At 52.3% G+C, this 26,191-nt stretch overlaps 1 protein-coding gene across 8 annotated transcripts in view; it reads left to right on the top strand.

Annotated features, from left to right (window-relative positions):
* SH3RF1 (SH3 domain containing ring finger 1) overlaps positions 1-26,191 on the top strand; it is a 161,246-nt gene that overhangs the window by 110,005 nt on the left and 25,050 nt on the right. For 5 of the 8 annotated variants that reach the window (XM_033857515.2, XM_073805712.1, XM_019932338.3 and 2 more), the window contains 4 exons: positions 11,553-11,855; positions 16,565-16,675; positions 24,342-24,484; positions 25,510-25,680. In XM_033857515.2, coding sequence (XP_033713406.1) covers positions 11,553-11,855; positions 16,565-16,675; positions 24,342-24,484; positions 25,510-25,680 — 728 coding nt within the window. The remainder of the gene's footprint in view (positions 1-11,552; positions 11,856-16,564; positions 16,676-24,341; positions 24,485-25,509; positions 25,681-26,191) is intronic. The other 3 variants (XM_033857518.2, XM_073805710.1, XM_073805713.1) reach the window with 3 other exon arrangements.

The following is a 26,191-nucleotide window of genomic DNA, read 5'->3' as shown; positions in this document are numbered from 1 at the left end:
GTTCACCCGCTCTCCCGAGGTCCCCGCGTGTCACCTCCCCCTGGTTGACCCTCAGTAAACATGGGTTGAATGAGTGAGTGAGCAACCCAAGGACCTTTTGAGCCGACATCAGGAATGAACTGGTTTCAGAGGTGGCCAACTTGGACATTTTTCAGCCAGAACGCCCAGCATTCGCTACCCAGCCATGTATTTTCTCATCGGTTCATCTTGGTGATACATCCGGACCCCACCATCCTCAAAGCACAAGGTCTCTCCGGTGACTTTAGGGAGATTGTTTTCTAATGAAGCTGGGTGAATCTTTGGTTATGCCTAGTTTAGAATTTTCCAGACTAAAATATTTCCAGAAATTTCCAGACTCAAATAACGGTGGCCATACTCTGTGGATTAGATCCTGGAGCCTCTACGGATGATCTCCTCGATACGTGCTGACATGAATTTTCACCTGCTTGACACTATTCCTTTGGCTCACTTTGAGCAGACGTAGGGTGGCCTAATTGTTAAGGATACTCATTCTTTTAAAATAACTTTATGGAGTTATCAGTGACATATAATAAACTGCACATATTTAAAGTGTAAAGAGGTTTGCTGTTTTCAACTTTCAGAATCAGACAAATCTTGGGAGATATTTCTGTGCCCAGGGAACAGAACGGTGTCATCAACTTTAACTGTGGAAAGTCACGTGTGTGCGTCTCCCGGAGCACCAGCGGCCTTCAGGGGGATGATAGCTTCCTTTTCTGTGGACATGGGGACTTGGGAGATGTCATCTGTGTTTCAGGGAATTACAGGTGCAGGTTTAGGTATCGGGTTTGAAGTTGTCAAGGTGCCCCTTGAAGGAGCTAAGAAGAGCCTTGTTCACTTTACTTCTTAGAGTCTTTGTGCTAGAACAGTGGTCCCTAACCTTTTCGGCACCAGGGACTGGTTTCGTGGAAGACAATTTTTCCATGGACTGGCGGTGGGGTGGGAATTGTTTGGGGATGGTTCAAGCGTGTTACATTGATTGTGCACTTTATTTCTGTTATTATTACATTGTAATATATGATGAAATAATTATGCAACTCACCATAATGAAGAATCATTGGGAGTCCTGAGCTTGTTTTCACTTGCCACTCACTGATAAGGTTGTGACCTGAGTCTGCAGTTGATTTATGACGGTCTCTGTGCCGTCGGACCTCTCTGCTAAGGATAATCTGTATTTGCAGCCGCTCCCCAGCGCTAGCATCACCGCCTCAGCTCCACCTCAGATCATCAGGCATTAGATTCTCATAAGGAGCGCGCAACCTACATCCCCCGCGTGCACGGTTCACAGTAGGGTTCGCGCTCCTGTGAGAATCTAGTGCCACCGCTGATCTGACAGGAGGCGGAGCTCAGGCGGTAACGGGAGCAATGGGGAGCGGCTGTAAGTACAGATGGAGCTTCGCTTGCTGGCCCGCTGCTCACCTTCTGCTGTGCAGCCTGCTTCCTAACATTCAGCCAGTTGGGGCCCCCTGTTCTGGAGAGTAATGAGAACCGAGGATCAAAATCGTCATCTTTGATCTCTTCATCAGAGAGAGCGGATGGAACAATGTAAAAAGATATTCTGTCATTCGTATTTTGGGATGTATTCTTTTCCTTTTAAATGCAAAAGTGAAATGTTCAATTCACTGAAATCTTTTCTTTTTAAACGAGAAATGTAGGAAAATTGGGGGCCAGTTGGAAAGAGAATTATGATATTGCTTGGCTTCCAAATACCCCTTCAATTCTGAAGTGAAGTAATTTTTATAAAATACATTTAGAGACATTGTTGGCAAGTCAGGAAGGCAGTTGCTTGCCGCACTAACTTTCTCCCTCCATTTTTGAGGTAAATTAATTTCTATAAATGAAATCTAGAGCTGCTGTTGAGGAACTGGTGAGGGAGGTAAATTAATGTCTATAAATGAAATCGAGTTGCTGTTGAGGAACCGGTGACGGAGACTTACCCCGTGCCCAGTGTAATACATTCGTTCACCTCCACGTCTACACCGGCCCTGCTTTGAGTAGGGCTTTCAGCCCCATGGGCTCTGTCCTGCGCTGCGCTCGTATCCTCTGAGAGCTGTCAGCTTGGTGCAAGTAATAGTTGCATTTTGTTTTGCCACAATGACGGAAGGGGAGAGGATCTCTGGATTCCGAATTTCTCAGGGCAGAGGCAGGTCTCTGGACTCGAGGAAAAACCCCTGCTCGCTGCGGACAGCTCGAGGCAACCTGGCCAGACCCAATCGGAAAAGGAGCCCTGTAGATTAGGAAAGGATTTATTTAGGGCAGTTTGCACCCCATCTGTTCTGCAGCAGCCTCTTTACAATTTAAGAGTTTCCTTTTGTTTTCCATCAGGAACACACTCTGGGAGCTGAGATTCCAAAGATGGGTTAATGTTCATCGACTTCTCGCTTCACGAGCAGGCAGTTTCCAGCACTCTGGGTAGTTTCATAGAACATAAACCTGCAGGCGTCCCGTGGAGCCTGGAGCAGAGGCCAAGGGTAATGACTAGTTGGTGTCTAATGTCCGCAGCGCTTTCCCCTAGGAGTCCTCAAATTCTTTAGCCTGGCCGTATTCCCCTGGGCCCTCACTAAATTGGTCTGATGATTGTTCCTGGAAAATTCCGTACCTGGGAATTTTCCATACCTTTACAGCTCATCGGGAATGTTTCTTGGTCCACGTGTCTGTGGAAAGCTCACCCTTTCTTCAGGGTCCTGATGAAAACTGTCATTTCTCATGAAGCCATTCTTCCCTGATCCTCCTTTGCAGAAACAAAACAGAGCAGCCCTGTCCTTGTGTCAAACTTCCGTCGTATGCAGCTTGTCCGTTCTTAAAGCCTGGCGCGTGCCAGGAGTGTAGTTACGTGTGTATAGGATTCAGTGTTTTCCTGGGAGCCACTTCGTAGATAAAAAAACATTTTTAATGATTTTATGTCTATGGTATAATCACATTCCAGAAGAGTTGGAAAGGAAAGAAAGAACCCTTAGGCCCATCACATATCATTTTGGTAAATATCCTTCCATTCTTTCTCCCTGTGCTTTATTTAATGAGACCACACATATGATTTTGCCTTTCTCTACACTATTATAGTGCTACTAACCATCAGTTTTTGTGACTGCATAATAAACGTTTTAGGAGCTAAACTGTAATTTAGTCAATTATTTTTCCATTTTTTAAACAAGTGTCTTGTTCAGGGACACCCAGCCAGTAATTGAGAGGTGAATTGTGGTCTTTCTCAGACAGCCTGTGTCTGCCCTAGACCCCTGCCCTGCAGTTGCCTCTGAGGATATGTGATGATGGCTGGTCTTCCTAAGGTTGGTACAGAATCACTGCTATTACCAAGCTTCGCTTAAGAAGTGTTTAGTTCATTTTGATTTTTCATCAAGACTAGGGACAACTTGTCAGGTTTGAACACGCAGAAGGTTAATTTTCAGAAATGATGAACCATTCAACAATTTCAAAGAACTGAGGTTGCCTTTTTTAAGAAAAAAATCACACGTTCATTAAAACCACAATATTTTAAGGTCTTAAATTTTATTATTTGAAATTTTTATCACATTGCTTTATACACCCTAAATTCAGTAGTAACTAAGGTTTTTTAAAGAAGTGAAGTAGGGACTTCCCTGGTGGCGCAGTGGTTGAGAATCTGCCCGCCAATCTAGGGGACAGGGGTTCGATCCCTGGTCCGGGAAGATCCCACATGCCGTGGAGCAACTAAGCCCATGAGCCACAACTGCTGAGCCCGCGTGTCACAACTACTGAAGCCCGTGCGCCTAGAGCCCGTGCTCCACAACAGAGAGAAGTCACCGTAATGAGAAGCCCGCGCACCAGAATGAAGAGTAACCCCCGTTCGCTGCAACTAGAGAAAGCCCGCACACAGCAACGAAGACCCAATGCAGCCCCACCCCCCACCCCCAAAATAAAAGCAGTGAAGTAGGTGCCGTTTAATTAAGCGAGGGTTGTCTTGTGTCCTGGAAGAGACAGAATGAGTGTCCTGCATATTTGTGTGCATCTGTGGCACCTTGATGAAGCTCCTGGGAAGAAGCTTCCCTGTAGTGAAGTAGACGTGTTTCAGGAAGGGTGTCGGGAGGTGGTGTGGAGCAGCTGCCCTGGTGACAGTGGAGTGGCCTGTCCCCCGGGCCTTTCGGGTGTGTGAGCAGGCATCTCTGCAGGCGGGAAGGGGGAGGAAGGTCCCAAACCCCTGTGCGGGGTCGCCGCATGGCCTCTTCTGTGCCGACTCCTTCCTGGCGGTCTCTCTGTTTCCTACCCGCTGCCCCCAACACTTTGGGTTCCAGGGGAGGGGGGCGAAATATCGTTCACCGGTTTATTAACTGATTACGTATCAACGTGGGATTTCTGTCCGTGTGTCCTGTCACATCAACAAATGCTTGCTTAGAATTTAATGGCAGTTCCATATTCTTAACCTCCTGAGATGGATGTGTGTATACTTCTTCCTGCATCTACTCACGAGGTCCTTGAAGATGGAATGTGTTGTTGATCGTATCCTTTAGGTTACCAGACGTTTCTTGTTTACTGTGTGTGTTTGGTGAGAGAGAAACACACCCCAAACCTGGTGTCTTGTCAGATCCAGGAGCACAGGGCAGTGAGCTGGCCCAGGTTTTAAGTCATCCATTGGGCGCTCTCCTGGGTACCGCGATTGATCTGTCGCTGCCGAGGTAATGGTGGGCCTGCCCTTCAGCCTTGACCTTCGGGGTCCAGCTCCCCCCGCCCTCCCTGCGTGGTCACTGTTGGCGTCTCTGTCGTCCTGGGGTCAGGGCTGCCCCTCCGCACCTGCTCCCCCAGACAGGGCTGCATCCGCGCACCTTTGCTGTTTCCATTTCCAGTGTTTGCTCGCCCAGGCTCCCCTTCCTGTTGGAGGAGGGTCAGCCTCTCGCCGTCTTCGGGCTGTACGCTGTCTGCACGCCCCTCAGTGACGGTGCCACTTCCCTCCTCCTCTCCTGCCAGAATCCCCAGGGTCACTGGCTGTCCCTGCGGTCATCGCCCTCCGGGCTGCCGGCCAGCTGCTGTCGTGCTTTACCCTCCCGCGATGGGGACCCCAGCCGTGATGCTTGCTTCTTCCTTTCCCTGCAAAAGCCCCCCGGCCCCCGCCCCGCCCCCGCCCCCGGCCGGCCCCGGCCCCGGCCGGCCCCGCCCCCCTGGTCTCCTCCTAGCCGGCGGTCCTGGGCGCCGTCGCCCCCTCCTGGCCCTGCATGTTCTTCACGCTTCCTGCCCTGTCAGAGCCCGCGGCTGGCATGGCCTTTAGGACTTCCACGCTTGGCTTGCAGGGTGCTTTCGTTTTAATTCGTTGTTCAGATGGAAAATCAGGAGATTTTACATAGGCTTAAATGTCTAGCTTTCCTTTAAAAAAGAATCAGCTGACACTGGCAGCAGCTGCAGAGAGAGAGAGAGAGAGAGAGAGAGAGAGAGAGAGATGGGAAGAGAGAGGGGGAGAGAGAGAGCGAAGGAGAGAGGGGAGAGAGAGAGAGAGAGGGAGAGAGAGAGAGGGGGAGAGAGAGCGAAAGAGAGAAGAGAGAGGGGGAGAGAGAGAGAAGGGAAGAGAGGGGGAGAGAGAGCGAAGGAGAGAGGAAGAGAGGGAGAGAGAGAGAGAGAGGGAGGGAGAGAGAGAGAGAGAGGGAGGGAGAGAGAGCAGAGAGAGAGAGAGATGGGAAGAGAGGGGGAGAGAGAAGAGAGAGATGGGAAGAGAGGGGGAGAGAGAAGAGAGAGAGATGGGAAGAGGGGGGAGAGAGAGAGCGAAGGAGAGAGGGAGAGAGAGAGAGGGAGGGAGAGCGAGAGAGAGCAGAGAGAGAGATGGGAAGAGGGGGAGAGAGAGAGTGAAAGAGAGAGAAGAGAGAGGGAGAGGGAGAGGGAGAGAGATGGGAAGAGGTGGAAGAGAGAGAGCGAAAGAGAGAGAGAGGGAGAGGGAGAGAGAGGGAGAGGGAGAGAGATGGGAAGAGAGGGGGAGAGGGAGAGAGAGAGAGAGAGGAGAGAGAGGGAGAGAGAGGAGAAGAGAGGAGGGGGGGGGGAGAGGAGAGAGAGAGAGAGACCCTCCCTAGGTCGCTGAAGCTCCACCATTGCTGCCGGCATCCCCTGACCTCTCCTGCCCCAGCTCTGCAGACACATGATGGCACAGCCCCCGATTACTGCTAGAAACCCAGGTGCCGCTTCCCTGGACCTCTTCTCTCCCGAGTCGAGGGGATGTTTCTCTCTCCCCGCCCGGCACTGCGCCCCGCTTATAACAGTCGCTCAGAGAAAGTAGGGGTGAGGGAAGGTGTCCCCGAGCTTTAACTCCGGTCACCGTGGACCCAAGGTCTCGGCCTCTGCCTACTGTGAAGGGGGTCTTTCTGTTTGGTGTTGAGAAAAGGCATTTGTCCCTTGTATGGGCATAAGACTTTCTAGATCGCAAAGGGCAGCCTCATGTGACGTCTGAGAAACAGGAGACACGCACCCGCATCCCCCCAGGCGACGGGGCAAGTGAAGGGCAGGCTGGGCCTCGAGTGATGGTGAGAGTAAACCACATTCGTGTGGCGCATCGCAGGTGACAGGCCTGTCCCCACGCCCCCTGGTGCACAGGACAGAGGTTCCCGTCCTGGTGTGTCAGCCTGAAGCCAGGGCATTCGAATGGCCCCGCTGTTCCTCAGCCGGCTAGGATGGGGGCCTGAGGCCGCCTGGGCCTTTCACCTCCAGGCTCGATGGTCCTTTCCTCAGCTCCCCTGAAGCAAACTTCTTTCAGGCTTTCGATGACGTGCTCCCTCCCTTCATCCCTTACATTTCATAGTCAGAAACCCGGAAAAGAACATGCTAGCGTATTTATTTTCCAGTCACCGGGGCCACCGGAGGGGAAGGTAAGGGACTGGTCAGCGAAGCAGCTCCTCCGAGCGTGGGGCTGGCAGTGCCGTGTTCCTGGCCAGCCGTTCGGGCCCAGGACGCTGCAGAGACGCGGCATGGAGGCGCACGTCGGTGTCCTTGCGCTCGATGAGCTCAGGAGAGATGAACTCAGGAGACGGGCCCCACCCCACCCCACCCACCCGCGTGCCGTGAGCTGCTGATGCGCCTCCGGGGACACTCTCGCTGTGCCTTGTCCCAGCTGGGATGCAGGCGGGAGGCCAGTGCCCAGCGGATGGCAAAACTCATACCAAACAGAGGGCGTACCTGTCTCCGTAACTTTATACTGATTACATGCCGAAGGGATGACATCTTCCGTATGTTCAGTAAGATACGTTATTAATTTTACCTGCTGCTTTTTATGTTTTAAAATGTGGCTACTGGAAAATTTCACATCACACTTGTGGCTCTCTTTCTACTTCGGTGGGACAGTGCTGGTCTTGAGGCAGTGCTCCCTTCCCTCAATGGTTCTGAGAGGCCAGCATGTCTATGTCTTTATCCGTTCAGCACATCTCTACAGACGCCTAAATGGAGCTGCTACCTGGGGGAGGCTTCCGGATCCATTAAAGAGACTTCTGACTACGCCCTTCAGTCTCTCCGTTTATTCCTCTGCTGTGGGGAAGTCTCCTTTTATGAATGAAGACTAAGCTTGCTTTTGTATTTAGATCATCCCAAAACAAAAGGCTTGTTACCCAAATTGCAGGGACGGAAAAGCAAATTCCCCGTTGCCGTTGTGTAAAAACAGTTTGCAGAGGACTGTGACGTGAGGCAGACACTCATTTCTGCTTTGAAGGGGTAGTGGCATGAATTTCCACCCAGTAGCATCGTCCCTGGGGACCGGGCACTGGGCCTGGCAGTGCAGCAGAGGGTTCTCCCTTTGCCCCGGCTTGTGAAGGTGGCTTTTCAGAGCTGGCAGGAGGGGATGGGCGCCCTACAAGCTGCTGGGCCACCGGAAGAAAGAACGCACTGTCTCTGCTTCAGTCTTCACACATCCTCGTGGTTCAAAGACACGGACAAAGGGAGGAACCATAAATATACTAGGAGAAAAGTGATCTTATTTTTAAAAATGATTGTAGAAAAAAGATTTTTAAAGCATGATGTTAGCTTGAGATGCCATAATGGAAAAGGTGAATAAATTTGCCCATCCAAGAGAAATGTATATATGACAAACATATCAAGTTAAAAAACAAATTGGAACAATGTTTCTAACTTAATGGAGATATATACACATTCATATACATACATGCATACATAGTATATTAAAGAATGAGTTTTGTACTTTGTAGAGAGCACTTATAAATCTATAAGAAAAATACAACTCAGTCGAAAAATGGATAAAGTGTGGGAATAAGGAAATCCTAGGAAAAGAAAAAAGACGCTTAATCTCATTAATAGAGAAATACAAATTAAAAGAAAATACAAATTGCCTCTTCAACTGATAGAGTTCTTTAAAAACGGTTGATAACACCTAGAGATTTTAAAAAATGATTGATAACGTGTAATACCGTAACTGATAGAGGTAACACCTAATACTGCAACTGATAGAGATTTTTTTAAATGATTGAGAACACCTAATACTGTAACTGGTAGAGATTTTTTAAAATGGTAACACCTAACACTTAACAATGTGGGGAACAGGGGCGTTTTATTCGCCCTCAGAGATGATGAAAACGACACATTTTTGGAGTGCAATTAGGCACTATCCTTCCAAACATGCTTTAGGCTACACTTGGACCTGACAGCTTCCCTTTTGGGAGTCTGCCTTGCAGATATGGTTGTTCGGGCAGGGTGCACAAGAGGGGGATGCAGCGGGTACCATGCGACCAGCCTGCTCTGTTCGCAGGAAGGGCTTTTCATGAGATGCTGTGAGAGGAGAGAATGTATGTGCTGCTTGGCTGCATTTGTGTTAAAATTAATCAAGCAGGTGCTTAGTGAACAACATCTACATAGAAAGTACATGGAAGGGTATGTTCTAAACTGTCGAGTGTGAGGGAACTGGGAAACAGGTCGGCGGGGGAGACAGAGGCAGAACCTGGCTGAGGCCCGTCACTTTTTACTCACCGTAAATCTACACTATTTCCTGTTCAAAGTAATGAACATGTATTACTTTTGTAATATATATTTTAAAGTCTTTATTTGCCTTTTATTGAAAAACCATCATGTTGAGGAACAGACACCCTAGTGGGTTATGAATTAGAAAAGGTCCCTCTGCACAGACCTGCTGTGTGTAGCCTCTGATGCTCAGAACCTAGAGGCCGATTCCTCTGCAAAGCTTTATATAAAACCGTGACTATTCAACTTAGCTCTCATTAAATTTTTTTGCTCTCTTTTAGAAAAATTTAAGTACTGTATTTTATTTATTTATTTTTTTTTTTTTTTGCGGTACGCGGGCCTCTCACTGCTGCGGCCTCTCCCGTTGTGGAGCACAGGCTCCGGATGCGCAGGCTCAGCGGCCATGGCTCACGGGCCCAGCCGCTCCGCGGCATGTGGGATCTTCCTGGACCGGGGCTCGAACCCGCGTCCCCTGCATCAGCAGGGGGACTCTTAACCACTGCGCCACCAGGGAAGCCCTAAGTGCTGTATTTTAAAAAAAACTGTATTCTCTTTAGCAAAGAGGCCAGCTGCACACAGAAAATATCTTGATGTTTCTTAAATTGCCTTGTTATGACTGCTGTTATTACTATTATTATGTCAGTATTTCCTTCCTCGTGTTTGTTTATGCTTCCGAAAGTTCTCAAAGACTAATTCCTTCTAAATTTCAGGGTGTCCCAGAAAGGGACATTTACCATTTTAAGATCAGCAAATCCTGCGGCTCCCTGCTTTGTGCCTCAGCTACTGAATTACCTGGTGTCCACCCTGAATCTTACCAGCTAGTTCTCACCCAGGGCTGGGAGGAAGGTGTTTTAGGGCACAGATTTGTTTTGCGGGGGGACAGTGAACTTAGGTGTTGTGGCTAGAGAAGGTCGTGGAAAGAAAGCCACACTGTAGCTCATACAGAGTTCCTCGAAATTCCGTGAAAAGCCGTCGGGTCCTTGCTTTCCCGTCGAGGTGAGCTCACCCTGGAAGGAGGCATGCCCAGACCCCTGAGCTCTGGCATCGCAGTCCTGCTCTTCCGTCTCACTGGGTGATGGGTTTGGGGTGAGGGCAATGAAGGGACTGGTCTGTCTGCTCCAATTTCAGACCCTCGTCCCCAGCCTGTGCAGGAACAAGGACCCTCACCCCACACAGTCTGCCGCTCTGTCCCGAGGTCTGGGCCACTCCTGCCATGAAAACAGAGCCATGGCCTTGCTTCCTGGGGCATATGATTCTCTTGGGACCAAGGCAGCATTGTGAACACGGGGTCTCTGGGCCAAATGCCGCCCCTTCCCAGCAGCCCACCCTTAGTCCCTAACACCCGCTGGAGTCATGATTCCCCTCCCCCTGCCCCTGGCACTCGGGCATCGCCCAGCATTCCTGGGGCGTTACTGCCTGCGGGTCTTGAAAGTTTTTACGTGGATAGAATCTCTGTGGTCTGAAGGAGGGGTAGGCTTGTGATAGAAAAGCTGTCAGGCCACGTGATGGCGGGTCCACAGGAACCCTCTGAGTCGGTTTTCACCTGGAAGCACTGGCTTCAGAGCTCAGTCACCAACTTCCTGAGCCGCCGGTGCCAGAGCAAGTTCACATCTTTCAGTATCACGACAGGATTTCCATCCTTCTGGGAGGACGTCCTCGTCCACGGTTGGGGAGACACAGTTCTAAACCAGTTAGGTGCGAAAAGAGCATTTGATGAAAGAGGCATGTGCAAAGTGCTGGGATGGGAAAATCCCCACCATCCTTACTGTTTCCCCAGTTCTCTTCGAGGAGCTTATTGTTTTTCATCTTCATGGTTGTTAAGAGGTTAAACTGTGCCTGATGTTTCCTGTGACTGTACTGTCTGGGTAAGTACATGTGCGGCTGCTTGTCATGCAAGCTTTCTAGAAATGTTGCATTTGACCTCAGGGAACAGAAACACCCTGTGTTCTTTCTTGCTGGCGTTCCCAACGCCGTGGGCAGCTTTTGACAAACCGTCGGGCCCCAACTTTACACTCAGACAACTTTTCAAACAGGCCAAGTTCACTTGGCAGCAGGACTTGGATTTCAGGTCTCAACGTGTTATGATTCAAAATTTAAGCTCAGGAAAATCGCGGGCACGTGATTTTCAAAAGTAAAAGTCATCAGGAGTTTCTGCCGACACTTCTGTGAGGGCCCGCACAGGACAGGGACGTAGGGGGCGGTAATTCCCGTGGAAGTGTGCCAGGTTCATGGTGGCGGTCCTGCCCGCAGTCACCGCCGGCAGCAGAGCCCAGCTGTTACCAAGCAGTAGAGGCTGCCCTGAGACCACACACCCTGCTCCCCACTGTTCCCTGCATTTCCTCGGGGGCCGAAATAAATCTTCATTTGTTAACTGGCAACGTTTAACATTAGACATTCTGAAGATTCTTGGGGGAGAAAAATGTTCTTAGTCTTGCTGGTGTTGCATTGGAATTGTTTGTCCTCGGCTTAGCATCTCTCTGTGATGTACGTATCGAGAGAAAAGACATCTCACGTGGGAGGAAAGGTGTACTTGCACCCGCAAACTTTAAAGTGATGATGCTCAGCTTTAGATACAAGGGTGTCGAGAATCCCTGTCATCTGACCTTCTCGTGTCCTCTGCTGGTTTGCAGTTTAACTCGGCGGCCAAGCAGCTGATCGAGTGGGACCAGCCTCCCGCGGGGGGCGTTGGCACTGCGGAGGGCGCCCCGGCCGCTGCCCCGAGCAGCGCGGCCCCCAGGCAGCCCGAAGCCAAGAAGAACACGAAGAAGCGGCACTCGTTCACCTCCCTGACCACGGCCGGCAGGGCGTCGCAGGCCACCCAGCAGCGCCACTCCGTGGAGATCAGCCCCCCGGTCCTTATCAGCTCCAGCAACCCCACGGCCGCCGCGCGCATCGGCGAGCTGGCCGGGCTCTCGTGCAGCGCCCCCTCCCAGGTACCTGCACTGCCCCGCCCCAGGGCCACCGTGGTGTCAGCCTTCGGGGGACAGCAGCTCTCCCAGGGCAAAGCCCTCTGCATTTGTGGGTGGAAATGGCGGGGGGGGGGGGACAGCCTGGACATCCCCAGGTCGGCTCAGTCACCTCCAAAGGGCAGAGCGGCAATTACAAGATGACTCCAGTCACGCTGAGTGCTTTCCCCACCAGGTCCCCATTCAGCGGGACGGAGCCTTCTCGCCCCCTGAAACCTCATCTCCACCCAAACTGGAGGTCCCGTAGTCACAGTGTGGGGTGTGCAGCTGCCTGCGTCTGTGTCACTCACCGTGGTGTCTAGGCTTCCAGTCAGGGTTACAGGGAGAGGACGGGAAGAAACATTTAGTTTAAACTAGAAATTGGCCTAGCGTTTTTTTGTTTTTTGTTTTTTTTTGCGGTACGCGGGCCTCTCACTGTTGTGGCCTCTTCCCTTGCGGAGCACAGGCTCCGGACGCGCAGGCTCAGCGGCCATGGCTCACGGGCCCAGCCGCTCCGCGGCATGTGGGATCTTCCCGGACCGGGGCACGAACCCGTGTCCCCTGCATCGGCAGGCGGACTCTCAACCACTGCGCCACCAGGGAAGCCCCCTTTTTTTTTAACTCGTTAGTCCATCAAGACTTTGCATGGCCTTAAGACATAGCTACATGTTATTCTTGTGTTAATAAAAATACACACGATGATTGGGAATGTTGGTAATTCATCTGGCAAACAGGTCTCGAGTGCCTTCTTACAGATGCTCTGGGCGCCGTGCATGCACCGTGGACCCAGGATGGAGAAGACATAGGCTTCTGTGCGTCAGACCCTAGTTGTGGGCAGACTGAGCCCCGGGCCGGGGGGCCACCCAGGTCACAGGCAGCTACAGTTACCCAGGCAGAGAACAGCTGTGTCCTCTACCACCAGAGGCCAGAGAGCCGGGTCCTGAGCAGCCTGCCGCAGCGGGAGACACGGCTTTCAAGTCTTGTGTTTCATCTTAAAATTCATGCAGGTTTTATATACATTCCACTGTGCTTTGTAAAAACAAACATATACTACACAGGTTGATGCATGCCTGTTTTGGACCACGGGATAAAAATGTACAGCGCAGCGTGTGGCCTTCCTTAGCAAGGTTAGCGCAATGCCACCTGACCCCGTCCTGCAGGTCCACACGATCTCGTAGTTTCTGAATGGGATTGTGGCTCAGCAGCGTTTTTTTAGGTCGTGTGGCCGTGGCACGTGACCCTGCAGGGGGAGTAGGACACCGGCACGCACACACAGATACACCATGGACACACACACACACACACACACGGAAGAGGGCAGAGGGCAGAGGGCAGAGGGCTTTGTGTGTTCACTGCTGTTCCCAAGCGTCAGGCAGACAGTAAGCAACATAAACACGTGTTGAGTGAGTGAGTCACTTGGACAGTGTATAGAGGAGAACCAGGAAGGGGTCAAGCCTGTGGAAATAGACCCGTTCCAGGTCTGAGCAAGGAGTACAAGGGGGGTGACCCCTGGAGGGGTCAAAGCTGCAGGTCCCTTTCTGAGGGAGGCTCTGACGGAGGGGCTGGTGACGAGGGCTCTTCTTCCCTATGGAAAATCGGGTCGCGGTACTGTTTTTCATTTCGTGACCTTAGCAGCATCCACAGTGACGTTTTCTTGAAATAAAAGGTGAGCCTCTGCTGGGACTCGGGGCGGCTCAGCAGGGCACAGATTTGGAAGTGTGGACAGCCGCCTGTGGCCGTGGAGAAGGTGGAGGGGAAGGCGGGTCACCCAGCGTCTGTCCGAGAGACCCCGGTGTCGGGCATGGCGCTGGGCGTGGGCACGGGAGGGCGGGGCTGTTTGTGTCTTGGGTGCAGTAACTGGGGAAACGGGCTCTCCTCTCTGTTTCCATGAAGACGGCCTCCCCGTGTTCTAACAGGTTCTGTTCTCAGTGCTAACATGTTGCCTCAGGGAGAAGTTATTTCTAGAAGAGATGGGAGAGGTTTGCAGCGCTGCCTGGGTTCTCCAGCCTCGGCTACGGCACGCACGCCCGGCCCCAGGTCCTGGGCCCATCACCGGGCACTGTGGGCCACAGTGAAGCAGGACCAGCCCAGCCCAACCCAGGACGGACCTGTTGTAGACGTGACGGGCCCTAGGCTGGATGTGTCTCCTGCTTTGGGCCTCGTGTCCTTCTTGCTTTTGCTTCACGCGGTTTGGTTGCTTTGATGAGAAAATCCAAAGCACGGGGCCTGCAGCAGTGAACATTCATCCCCTCGCACCTGAACGAAAGCCACGTGGAGGGGGTCAGGCCACTGTGATGTCGCCTCCGGGTCAGCTCCCCTGTCCGGGCTCGTCCTCGTGTTTCCGGATGGCACTTAGAGATCACGCTGTCACGTCGAAATCCTGCAGGACAGAAGGGAGCAGACAGCTTGCTTGTTATCGTATCGGTGACTCTGGCACCGTCAAATGCGTGAATTGGAAGGTCGTTTGTAGGCTGTGCTGTCAGGCAGGTCCCCAGCACAGGTGTGCACAGATGTCTGTGATGGGCGTCTGTGAAGCACGTGGTGTCACAAGCAGGTAGGCGTCTGTCTGCTCTTCCGGCCGCGCCCTCAATGTTTGTGCCCTCTGCTAGCTGCAGGAGTGATTCGTGATGTTCAGTGCTTTGTAGCATTTTTGTGTTGCCAGCAGCTTCAGGGGAAGCAAGAAGGTCCACCCACTCTTTCCTCTTTGCTTTCCCCGCTCTCCACGTAGCCCTTTCCCGGGGAGGAAGCCAAGCCAGTGTGCAGCCCCACGGGAAGGAGTGAGCACAGTGGAAAGCCAGGCTGCCCTCCCTGCTCAGGGCATTCGTTCTGGAGACCTGCCCCGCTCGGCCTGGTCACTCCTGCCGCTTGCTTCTGCCTTTAGTCATCCTTTGGTGACTCTGTCTCTTCCTTTACCTGCGTGGAACTGGGGCCTGCAGGGTCCTCCACGTCCAGGGCCGTGCGGGCAGAGACCCCAGGCGGCCTGTGGTCTACCCCACGCCCTCACAACGTGACTGTCCAAGTTCACGGGCTCGTTCGAGCTCATCACCCTGCCTCCCGGTCTGGGGCTCTTGGCAAGACGTCAGACACTAGTGAGGACTTCCTCCGCGGCTTGTAGGGTCAGGCCCTGGAAGCTGAGTTTTGGCAAGTTTTTCCCAGCCCGAAGGTTCCTAGGTAACAGCGTGCACTTTGAACGGAGCCTCATTTATCTTTGAAGAAAGACTCGTGTTTCCTGTGATGCCAACTTGCATCAGAGTACGTACTTGTCCTGAGAGTACGTACACAAACGGGTTTCTTGAATAGGATAGCTAGAGGCCGCTAGGTTTTATCCTAGGATGAAAAATCCATGTGCGTCTCATTAGAAATTGAATGGAAATAGACTTTGGTTCACAGGAGAGACCGAAACTGAGGTTTGGCGGGGAGCCTTTGTGGAGGTGCCCCTTGGCTCTGCCTAGGTTCAGTCAGTGTATGAGCTGCCAGGTACAGGTGTAGCTTTACAAGAATGTGGATTCCACGTAGCTCAGACTTGACCTGTGAAAATCAGCTGTGTGCTAGCATGCTGGTTTTCCTTGCCTGGGAGGAAATGAAAGTCCTTCAGGCCGTCTGGGAACTGATCTCTAAGCCTCTCTTTGTCTTGATAATCTTTTTCCTAATTATTGGGATTGGGGAAACTAGGTTTGGGGTTAAGTTTTTGTTACAAAAAGCCCAGCAATTTTGGTGGAACATTGTTTCCTGGGGAGACGAGGTAGCAGCCAGCCACATTCCTTTAATAGTGGAGGAAAGGCTTCCTGTTTGTGCAGGAACCCACGCCCGCGGTCTGTAGTCACACCCAGGGTGCAGCGGGAGCGAAACTGGTCAGGTAGCCGAACGCCTGCCATGAAATGACCTGAGTAACTAATCAGTTAATCTTGGGTAGTGTTATGGCTAACACACCCATTCTTTTTTTTTCTTTAAAGACGTTTTTTTTTTTGATGTGGACCTTCTTTTTTTTTGCCTTTATTGAATTTGTTACAATATTGCTTCTGCTTTTTATGTTTTTGGTTTCTTGGACCCGAGGCTCGTGAGATCCTAGCTCCCTGGCCAGGGACCGAACCTGCACCCCCTGCATTGGAAGGCAAAGTCTTCACCACTGGACCGCCGGGGAAGTCCCGATAAGACACCTTTGAAAACAGCTAGTTTGGCTTGACCCTGTTCCCTGAAAGGTTTTAGTTGCCTGCGATCGGCGGTCCGGGCAGCTGCATTTTAATGACGCATCCCCATGGAAGGGTACACGTCACGGGAAATGATCCTGAAGGTGGCACGATCCCTTAAGCGTGTCGTGTAGATTTCATGAGTTGGTGGGCTGGCGAGCATTCAGGACAACCCACCGGAACAGGATCCTTGGGCAGGTGTTAACGGGCTAGTTGCAGGCCAGGCAGGTCCCGGCAGCACTCACGTGAGGCAGCGGCTGTTGGGAAGGCCAGCAGCCGTGGATCCTGTATGTGAAATCGTGACCAGTGTTCGTCAAGTGGCTCCCCGGCATCTAACACACATTAGGGCCTCTACGTTTGGGCTGGATAACCCGAAGGGGATTCTGCCTTCCCCCAGTGACGGGAGCTGTGCGCGTCTTGAATGTTGAGCTGTGACTCGGTGCCCGGGGCTTAGCTGGTCTCATCTGTTGTGCGTGCGTCCTCTTTTATTCACTCTTCTTTCTTTGGCAGGTCCACATAAGTACCACCGGGTTGATTGTGACCCCGCCCCCGAGCAGCCCAGTGACCACCGGCCCCTCGTGCACGGTCCCGCCAGAGGCCCCCTACCCGGCCGCCCTTTCGGTGAGTGTGCACCACCGCCTCCCGCCGGACCCCCGTGCCTGCCGCTTACAGGTGCGCAGCCCTGTGGGCTGGCTGCCGCCCTCCTGACACCACAGCTCACCATGATGCTTGGTGAGGGTGGGGTCTCCATCTCTCATCCTCTCTCTATTCATTTTAGCAAAAAATCACAAAGTCTCAGGCCGATAGCCAGCACTTTATTTTAATGGCAAGGGTCGGTGGCCTGAGGCTACAGGAAGAGCTCCGGGGAGAACTTTTAATTTTCATTAAAGGTCAGCCTGATTTTCTGAAGGCTTAACCTTTGCTTCTTTTGGGTTTCTAGACCAGGCGTATTTATCGAAGGACTGAGGGAGCTGGGATCCTAGAGGCCGTATGGTTTGCCTCGGGTCACGCGACGCACGGATTCCTGTCTCCGATTACAGTTCCCCTTTTGGGTTCCTGGTCTTTTGTTGGTCTGTGTGACTGGCCTCCCTGGAGGTTATCAGATGTATGATTCTCCAGAAAGCCCCGCCGCCTGCAGACAGTCTGAACAAAACCGCTGAGTGCTTTCAGACAGCCTAACGGGGAAATTAACAGGAAGAGTGAGGGCAGTCGAGGGAAGCTGATACGAAGAAGAACTCTGTGGGGAGAAAACTGAAAAGGAAGAAACAAGAAATTCAACCTCGGGAAGCAGCGGCACGGTGGCTTAAATCCATGTTTCCTAAACCTGCAGGGGAGCTGCTAGGAACCAGCCTCTCTCGTCCCGGCCGCTGCCTCGCTACACTTTCAGACTGTTTCTTCCAGTGCTGAGTTGAATGAGGATAGAAAAGGTCACTAAATCCTTCTCCCCAGTGGACCCCAGCCCTTAGCTTGCTTTACAGAATCTCTCCCAGTTGTGATGCTCTCAGAGGCAACAGTGTGGTCGGTGATTGGGGTCCAGCCCAGCCTCTCCTTTGTGATACGGCAGTGAGGTCACTCAGCCTCTCTGAGCCTCTGGCCCTCGCGTATAACGTGAGAGTCGTGTCTGCTTCGGGGAGGCGGCACTGCCTGGAACTCAGGGAGGTGACCGTGAGAGAGCATCCGCCTCTGCTGAGGGCCACGGCGGGTGCAGCATGCTCGCTGGTTTCCTCAGAGCCCCGGGGTCGGTCTGGCTCGTTGCTGGGGTTTTCTCCGCTGTCTGTACCGGGAACAGGGAGGCTTCTCCGCGCGGGTTTGTTTTCAGGCTGTGGACTTTGTATATGTTGCCAATTCTGTTTCTCTCTCCTCAGCTGCTCAGAGACAGATGTGCACCTCCCCTCACCCCCCAGCAAGGACCTCACTGCACGTTAGTCAGATTGTTGCCTCCATCTGGTCCCATCCCCCTCATTGACCTTTTGCCTCGTTTTCTTACGTTATATTTCTTTTGTCTTGATGCATTTTAGGAATAACTGAAAGCCGACTTTGAAATAAGGTGGGATGTATAGTACCTAGCTTGATGTAGACTTTGGAAAGCTTTTCATAGAGTTAAGCGTGTTCCTGAATTTAAATGGACGTTAATAAGTTCCAGTTAAAGTTTTTTGTTAATATTTCTGGAACAATGACAGCTTCCTTGATAGTACAGCTGTTTGGGGTGGGAGAAGTTGCATTGATTCCTGTAGGGAGAAGGTGAAAGTCAGGTAATTTTTATGAAAAGGTGGTTCCCCTGAGGTTCTCTTGGCCCTGGGTGTTTTGAGCAGAGCCGAGTTGCCCAATCTTCGTGCCCTCTCATCTCCAGAGAAGACCCTTTCCTCCCTTCCCTCCCTCCCTCCGTCCCTCCCTCCCTCCCTCCCTTTCTTCTCCTTCCCACCCCAGGGCATTCACAACCTGTTGGAATTTCCATCTCCAGATGACTACTTCACGTGGAAAAATTCTGATTTCATTTCTTAAGGGAAAAGAGACTGACTTTTCTATCTTACAAAAATTAATTAGTGGAAAAGACGAAGCGCTGTCTGAGTTTCAGCCCTTGTGGGCCGACAATTTTACGATACAGTAAATTACCAGTTGATCTTAACTGGGCGCACTCTAGGGCATATAGATGCGACAGGTCACGAGAGAGCATGAACACACGAAAACTAATTTACATTCAGCCATTTTATCCCAGGATTATACAAGAGAGCCTGCATGTCCAGCAAGAGGACGGTTTATTAATGCTGCGTCTATGCCAATTCCATTTAATGGAAAACTAATTATAAGCAGATCTGTTGCCTGTCACCCCGGGAGATGTCTAGATCTCAGAGTCCCTGGTCGGCTGGCAGGAATGCTTTGGATTTACTATGTCAGGCTTAAGTGGAAAAATCTCGGTAACATGTACCCTCTGTGTCTTCCATCAACCTGGCAAGTATCCTGTTTAAAATGTGAAACCTTTCCCAAGACTTTGAGTGCGATCACAGCAAGCGTAGGCGGCATGGTGGGAAGGAAACCAGGCTTTTCCTGGTGTGCATTTTATTTTATTTATTTATTTATTTTTATTTTTTATTTTTTATTTTTTTTTGCGGTACGCGGGGCCTCTCACTGTTGTGGCCTCTCCCGTTGCGGAGCACAGGCTCCGGACGCGCAGGCTCGGTGGCCGTGGCTCACAGGCCCAGCCGCTCCGCGGCATGTGGGATCCTCCCGGACCGGGGCACGAACCCGTGTCCCCTGCATCGGCAGGCGGACTCTCAACCACTGCGCCACCAGGGAAGCCCCCTATTTATTTATTTTATTTATTTATTTATTTGTGTTGGCTGCACCGGGTCTTAGTTGCGGCGTGCATGCAGGATCTAGTTCCCCGACTAGGTATCAAACCCGGGCCCCCTGCATCGGGAGCGTGGAGTCTTACCCACTGGACCACCAGGGAAGTCTGCCGGTGTGGATTTTTGGTGATAAGCACCTCTGCTGGACTAGGACGTGAACATTATTTCCAGCACCTTTTTCATAAGTTGAGACTTTTTAATCTTTTATTCAGAGTGGGATTATGAGCATATTGTCCTGTACCTCTCACAAGTAACAGTTAAAATGTTAACTATCTAATAATAGAAGCAAAACTGGTATTACATCTATCGCATTCAGACATCAGACTGTTCATGGCACGGAGGGTTTTTTCCCAGCTAATCCTGTGAGGGGAGGTGGATGAAGAGCTTGCTCTCGTGTCCTGTGCACAGTGTGAACTTGTGAAACAAGTGATGGCTGATCCCTGACCCTCTGGACCAGCTGAGAGGTGTTTAGCTACAAGATGTCACAAGGTAGCCAGGTCAGAAAAGGCCAGATACAGTCCATGGCCATGTTGAAATCAGATTGCACCCAACAGTGTGTAACCATAACTAAAACAAGCGTGTGCATGTGTGTGTGTGTGTGCGTGTGCGTGTGCGTGTGCATGTGTGCGTGTGTGTGTGTGTGTGCGCGCGCGCGTGTGTGTGCATGTGTGTGTGTGAGTGTGTGTGTGTGCATGTGTGTGTGCGTGCGCGTGTGTGTGTGCGTGTGCGTGTGTGTGTGTGTGTGCGTGTGTGTGTGTGTATACACTTAAAGAAACAAAATTAAATGATGTCATGTTCTCAGGATAGCCAAGACGTGCTGAGTCCATTGTCGCCCGTGGTGGGAGGGTCTGGAGGGTCAGGGCAGGATTCTGGACGTAGGGACGGGACCGCCCAGCTTGGCAGCGTGAGAAGCAGAAGTTAAGCGTTTGGAATCGGCAGCAGTTCTGACGACCAGAAGGGGGACAGGATGTGGACAGAACCTCCACAGTCACCACAGAGAAGGACCCTGGCGTCGCAGGAACCAAGGCCCTTGATCCATATGAGACTGCCCTGAGGGCGGCAGGCGCACGGGATGCTTTCTCGTTCGCGAAGCCCTCGCTGAGGGTCTGTTACCTCCCGTGGACAGAGCTGGGTGATGGGGACACGAGGACAGTGAGACGGTGTCTGACTCTAACAGCAGCCTCCATCCTGAGCCTCCAATGTGCCCGGGGCGCCGCCAGGGCCGCTTCCCTGACCTGCTGCTGCATTTCTGCAAAGTCAGTGAACGGTGTGGGTGTGTCTCCTCACATGTCAAAGGCAATTGGTGAGAGAAAGTCCATTCCCAGAGAGGTTTTTTTAATCTACCAAATTCTTAATTACATCTCCCCTTCCGACATCATCTTCCAAGCATCTGTCTCTGGCATTTTTAAATATACTCTAATTTTTTTTTCTTTTCTTCATAACTGTGCCCACGAGTGACTGACTGAGTTCCTGGGAGTGTCCAGATGAGATGAAAAACTCACTTTTCCACCTTCTTAATCTTACTGAATTCTGACACCTGAGTGTTTCTTTTGAATCGCTGGTTATAAGTGCTTCCATTTTTCTGTTTCCTACTCATTGTAACACTCAGGTGTCTGCACGCGTGTGGCCGTGTGCAGGCGGTGATGCTGTGGGAGTTGGTGGCACTGCTGCCCCGAGAAGGGATGACCAGCCGCCCCTCCTGCTGTCCCCTGGGTGGCCAAGCACCTGCGTGAGTTCACGACACAAGAAGACCCTGGAGAGAGGTTGAAAGTGGGTTCATTGGAATTGGATGTTCAGGAAGAAAGGATGACGGGATTGGGGGATATTAAATGGTCTTTGCTCAGAGGATCAGAAATGCCCATAGTCTGTGCCACCGGCCACTTTTCTACCCTGGAGAAGAGGGAGGGGCACACGTGAGGGCAGACACACGTGAAGGACGGTCGGAAAGAACATGGACCTTTTACCGTCAGAACCCCAGGCTCCATCCAGGCAAAGCGCTTTCCTGGTCAGCGGCCTGCAGCCCTCGCCCAGGGTGAGGACCTCGTGGAGCTCGGCCCCCAGGCACCTTGGGGCTGGGTGTAGGGAGGGGAGAGAGGAGGGGGCCACAGTCTGGCCTTGAACTCTCTCCGTCCACTAGCAGATGTGGCCCGTCGGTGGCCTGGAACTGGTCACTCATACAGGACATTTCTTGGACGGAGCCCGAGGGCGGCCCTCAAAGGCTGAGCCGGCGCTAGCTAGGATCTACGTTTCTGACCCCAAACCCTAGGCATCCTCCACGGTGTAAAGCTATCTCTTCCGAGAGATCAGTGGGTCGGGGACAGAACCTGGGCAGGGCAGACGTGACCATTTCCCACCACAGACCCTGCCCCCCGAGCCCTGGTTTTAAGCAAAGTATTATTCAGAGGCTGTCGTTCTGGCCTCAGACCATCGCCCCCTGGAGAGGGTAGGAGAGGGTCTGGATCTGCAGAAGCACAAGCAGAGGCCCGCTTCAGCGACAGCGTGGCCAACATCTGGTCCCCTGCGTTGGACCCCGGAGGCCTGGCCCTGCTCCCCTGGCCCTCAGCTCCTCCCTGCGGCTCAGCACGGGCGCGCTTCCCAGCCCCGCTGCTTTAGATCAGTGTCTGGTGACGGCAGTGACAAGCGTGGTGTTGGCTTCTGAACGCTGTCGTGACCAGAGGTGTCCTGCACTCCCAGCAGCCCGCAGGTGCCTTTGCTGCGGCAGGAGGGTGTGTCCTGGCCCCCGGCGCCCAGCCGTGCAGTGACGGGAGGACGCGGTCGCTCCCGCGCGTCCACGTCCCCAGATTCTCTCGGCGTGGGGTCTTCACCAAGCGGCCCATGGGACCTCCTGGCCGGCCCAGTCCTGGACACGCTGGGGCCCTGGCATCTGACCGGCCCCAGGGGGCAGCCACGCTGGGGAGCCTGAGTAATTGCTAGTCTTTCTGTGCGCTTATCCCCCCACGAACACGCACACACATGTGCACATGTCTCCGAAGATACGCAGCCCAGCGATGGGGAGAAGTCTGCCCAGTTTGACCAGCACCACCCGTGAGAGAGCGAGCTGCGTTCTGCCGCAGCACCACCTTTGGGATCTTCGAGACCCTCCTCTCTCGTGCCAGGTCTCAGATGCCTCCTGACTCGCTCTTTGTAAAAGTCAACCTACACCAGACATTCCCTTACTGCATTCTTTAACTCTAAGAGGTGATGTGTTCTTACATTCTGTCACCACCAGCGTGGCCTGTGTTTTTATCAGGTCCCTAGATTGTCTTTCCTTTTTTTATTTCGTCTCTTTCCGCATAGGGCCAGTTTAGTACAGCCTCTGTGTCACTGACGTGAAGATGCAGCAGACAGTTTTCCTCTCCTCCGTTTGTCAGTGGAATTCTACTCAGCCGAGTGGGCCCTTGGCTCTGCTCTGAGTGATTCCAGGGGTGGGTGGCCTGGGCTCCTTTTGTCCCCTGTGTCACCTGCCCCCCACGGCTCCACGGCTCTGAGGTGAGGCCTGGGGAGACTGGAGGAGACAACTTGGGGGTGATTTCACGCCCTCCGGCTGCTGTTCTGTTCAGTGTCCTTGCCCAGGACCCGCCTGGGTCACGTGCACTGAGTCTTCTACCAGGATTATCTCGATTTGTGTCCACTTTGTCTCTGAGACCAACAGCATGAGTGCTCAACCTTTCCTGGTTAAAGGTGGTAAAGGCTGCAGGCCCGTGTGTGCCTCCCCGGAGCTGCCCCCGAGGCGCAGGGCGGCCTGCTCTGTGAGTGTCGCCAGGACCCCAGCCACCCTGGGACTGCAATGCGCCGTTTATCCTGCACTGGGTGTCCTGCCGCGGCTGCAGGGTGGAAAAAGCCTTCTCCGAGGTCGAAAAATTAAATATAATGTGTGAAATGGGTGCAGCATGTGTCTGGAAATTTGATATCCTTTTCTACTCAGTTGCTTTTGTTTCTGGAACTGTGTACATTAATAGGCAGATGGAGGACACGTTGATGAGATTAAATTTTTTTCCAAAAAAATAGAAACAAATTGCTGTTCCCTATGTTTAGAAACCGTGGGTTTTTCTTCTTTTAAGCTGATGTGGAGACGCCACGCACACCTCCCAAGGGGCAGCCTTCAGCCTCCTTATTTCTCCTTTGATTCGGTGTTTACGTGGAACGGTTCAAAGATTTGGGGAGGGCAGGCGAGGTAGGGGTTTGGGCAGGTCTTTGTGTGCCTGTTTTCCCAGGAGTTTCGGTACCCAGACCCTAAAGAATTATCCGGGGTGTATAGATCAGAAGGTAACAATTGCTCCATTGATTCTGAAAAGGCACGGAGTCCTGTAGGCAGAGCCCATAAAGGAACCAGCAGCTGCTCACGGTGTACTTGTTAAAGATTACCAGCCTCGATAGTCCTCAATTTCAAAAGCTGGCAGAGCTAAGAAGAGAATAAACAAAAGTAACAGCAATGGCCCAGTGATTGTGGCTTGCTATTGTGTGTGGTTTTGGGAAACCAGGCATCAAAGGAGATTTTCTTTTGCGGGGACGGTTTGCCATACAGTGCAGCTAAATTGTTTTCCGTGGTGTTTTAAGTTTCGGGTTGCAGAAACAATCACAAATTAATCCCTAGCAAGCAGGGTGACATTATAGCCGCCCCCTTGAAAGGCATTTGGATCCTGGTCCTGGTTTGCAGCCATCAATCTTGAAATTACACGCAGTTGTGTCATTTTTTTCTTTCCCTTCTCCCAGGTGTGATGGCTTACCTGTTTGGGGAAGGGGTCGCTGTGGCTCTGAGATCTTAAAGGGTAACAAAGAGGACTCTTCTCCAAGGAGCCTTTTGCACAGGGCAGCTGCTTCTGCTCTGCGTGGATTCCACCGATGTCTTTTTTCATGGGTTTCTGATTCCTCTTCCCTCCTCTTTGCTGTGAAAGATGTGCATTAATCATTTGTTTCTTCTTTTTTGTCTCTCTCTCCAGACTATGAATCCTCCTCTCCCCCCGCCCCCGCTCCAGGAGGCCACCCCCATGGGCGCCGTTGCTGCTCCCGGGATGGGCTCCAGACCCGTGGCCGGACCCGCTGACCAGACCACACACTCACGGCCGCAGACGCGCCCCAGCGTGTAAGTGCAGCGTCCCTTCTGGCCACGGACGGAGCCCGAGCAGGGACGCGGGGAACGGCTTTCTGGGGGCCGCTGGTGCCAGGGTGGTGTCGTATGCTTGGTCGTGCGTGTCGTTCATTAGGAAACAGAAACTAAGTGGGTCTGAGGATGGGCCGCCGGGCAGCCGGCCTGCTGAGTGCGGGTCTTCCCGGCCTTCCTCTGCCGCTCCTGCCGGGGCTTTGTCCCCACCTTCATCCCCTGCGTAAGGATGCCCGGGAACAGGGAGGGGCTGGGCAGAGGCCAGACCTAGCAGAGCGAGCGCGTGAAAAGCTGCAGGTCCCCTACAGTGAAAAGTCTGGACATTATCCCGTCCAGGGGCTCCCCGTGGCCGAATGCAGCTCTCATTGGCGTCTTTTCCCCTATGTGGACTGACCCAGGAGACGCTCGGAGCCTGGTTCACGTGGCCCGCCGATCCGCGGGCTCCATGTGTTGGGGCACAGTCCCGCGCACGGAGGAGCTGTCGGGGGCTCTCTGCGATCTGCCCTCGCCTTGCCTTTGACTCTTGCAAATTCCATGTCTTCCCTGGCTGAGCGCACAGACGCGGGTGCGGCCGGCCTTCGGGTTCAGCCATGTGCCGAGCTTCCCAGCGGGGTTTCGGACCGTATGTTCCTGCCGGGGCTGCTTCCTAAGTCTGACCAGGGCCATCTGAAGGGCTCAGTTTTCCCCGTGGGCACCTGACGCCCCACAGCAGGCTTGCACCCTGGGAAGCTGTAGTAATTCCTTCGCACCCACGAGTACCGTTTGGAGGGATCATCGCCTTCACACCGGGAGGACCAGCTGTGCAGTTCTGAGTCAGGAGGCTTCTGTCTTTTCTATGTAGGTGGCAGTTCAGTGGACAGTGACCAAGGCTGCCCACAGCTTAAAGGATCGTATTTTCTGTTTACTTTTGTATGAAACATCCAAGGCTTTGTGCCAAAGAAGAGTTTGGAGCATCTTGTGGTCTGTCTGTTACTCAGCTGGAAATCAACTGTTTTTTCCTCTTCTAGGTATGTTGCCATTTATCCCTACACCCCCCGGAAAGAGGATGAGCTGGAGCTGAGGAAGGGGGAGATGTTTCTCGTGTTTGAGCGCTGCCAGGACGGCTGGTTCAAGGGCACGTCCATGCACACCAGCAAGATAGGGGTCTTCCCTGGCAATTATGTGGCCCCCGTCACAAGGTAGGGCTCTGAGTTCTAAACAGAGAAGCTTGGTCCTTTCCCATGGTTTTCAGCCTGTCCAGGATTCCTCCTCCCACTACAGTTGCTTGTTACACAGCCGGCATTTTAAAGATCCCTGTCTGTATTTGCCGAAATCCCTTCTGATTCTCCAAATTTTAGCTTACTCTTCACGTGGGTGTATGTGAAATTGTACGTTTCTACCAATAAACATACTGGGTTTTTAATTATTTGCTTTAAGTTACATGTGAGAAGACTCAGCGACACCATTTTCAATATTTTTCTGCCAGAAAATTAAAAAGGTAGCATTTAATATAAATAAAAGCGGTATTATTAATACTCCAGTGTTTACGTGATGCTTACGAGATGCGAGACACGCAGATTTCTAAACGCGTTACACGCGTTAACGCCACGTCCTTAAACAGATCCCTGATGATGTATGTGCTGTCGCGATCCCCACTCAGCCGTCGAGCCCATAGGGGTGGAGAGGTTAAGCAACTTGTCTGAGGTCACC

The sequence above is a fragment of the Tursiops truncatus genome, chromosome 6, assembly GCF_011762595.2.
Source record: "Tursiops truncatus isolate mTurTru1 chromosome 6, mTurTru1.mat.Y, whole genome shotgun sequence".
Taxonomy (NCBI): Eukaryota; Metazoa; Chordata; class Mammalia; order Artiodactyla; family Delphinidae; genus Tursiops; species Tursiops truncatus.
This window is presented reverse-complemented; position numbering and strand designations above follow the sequence as displayed.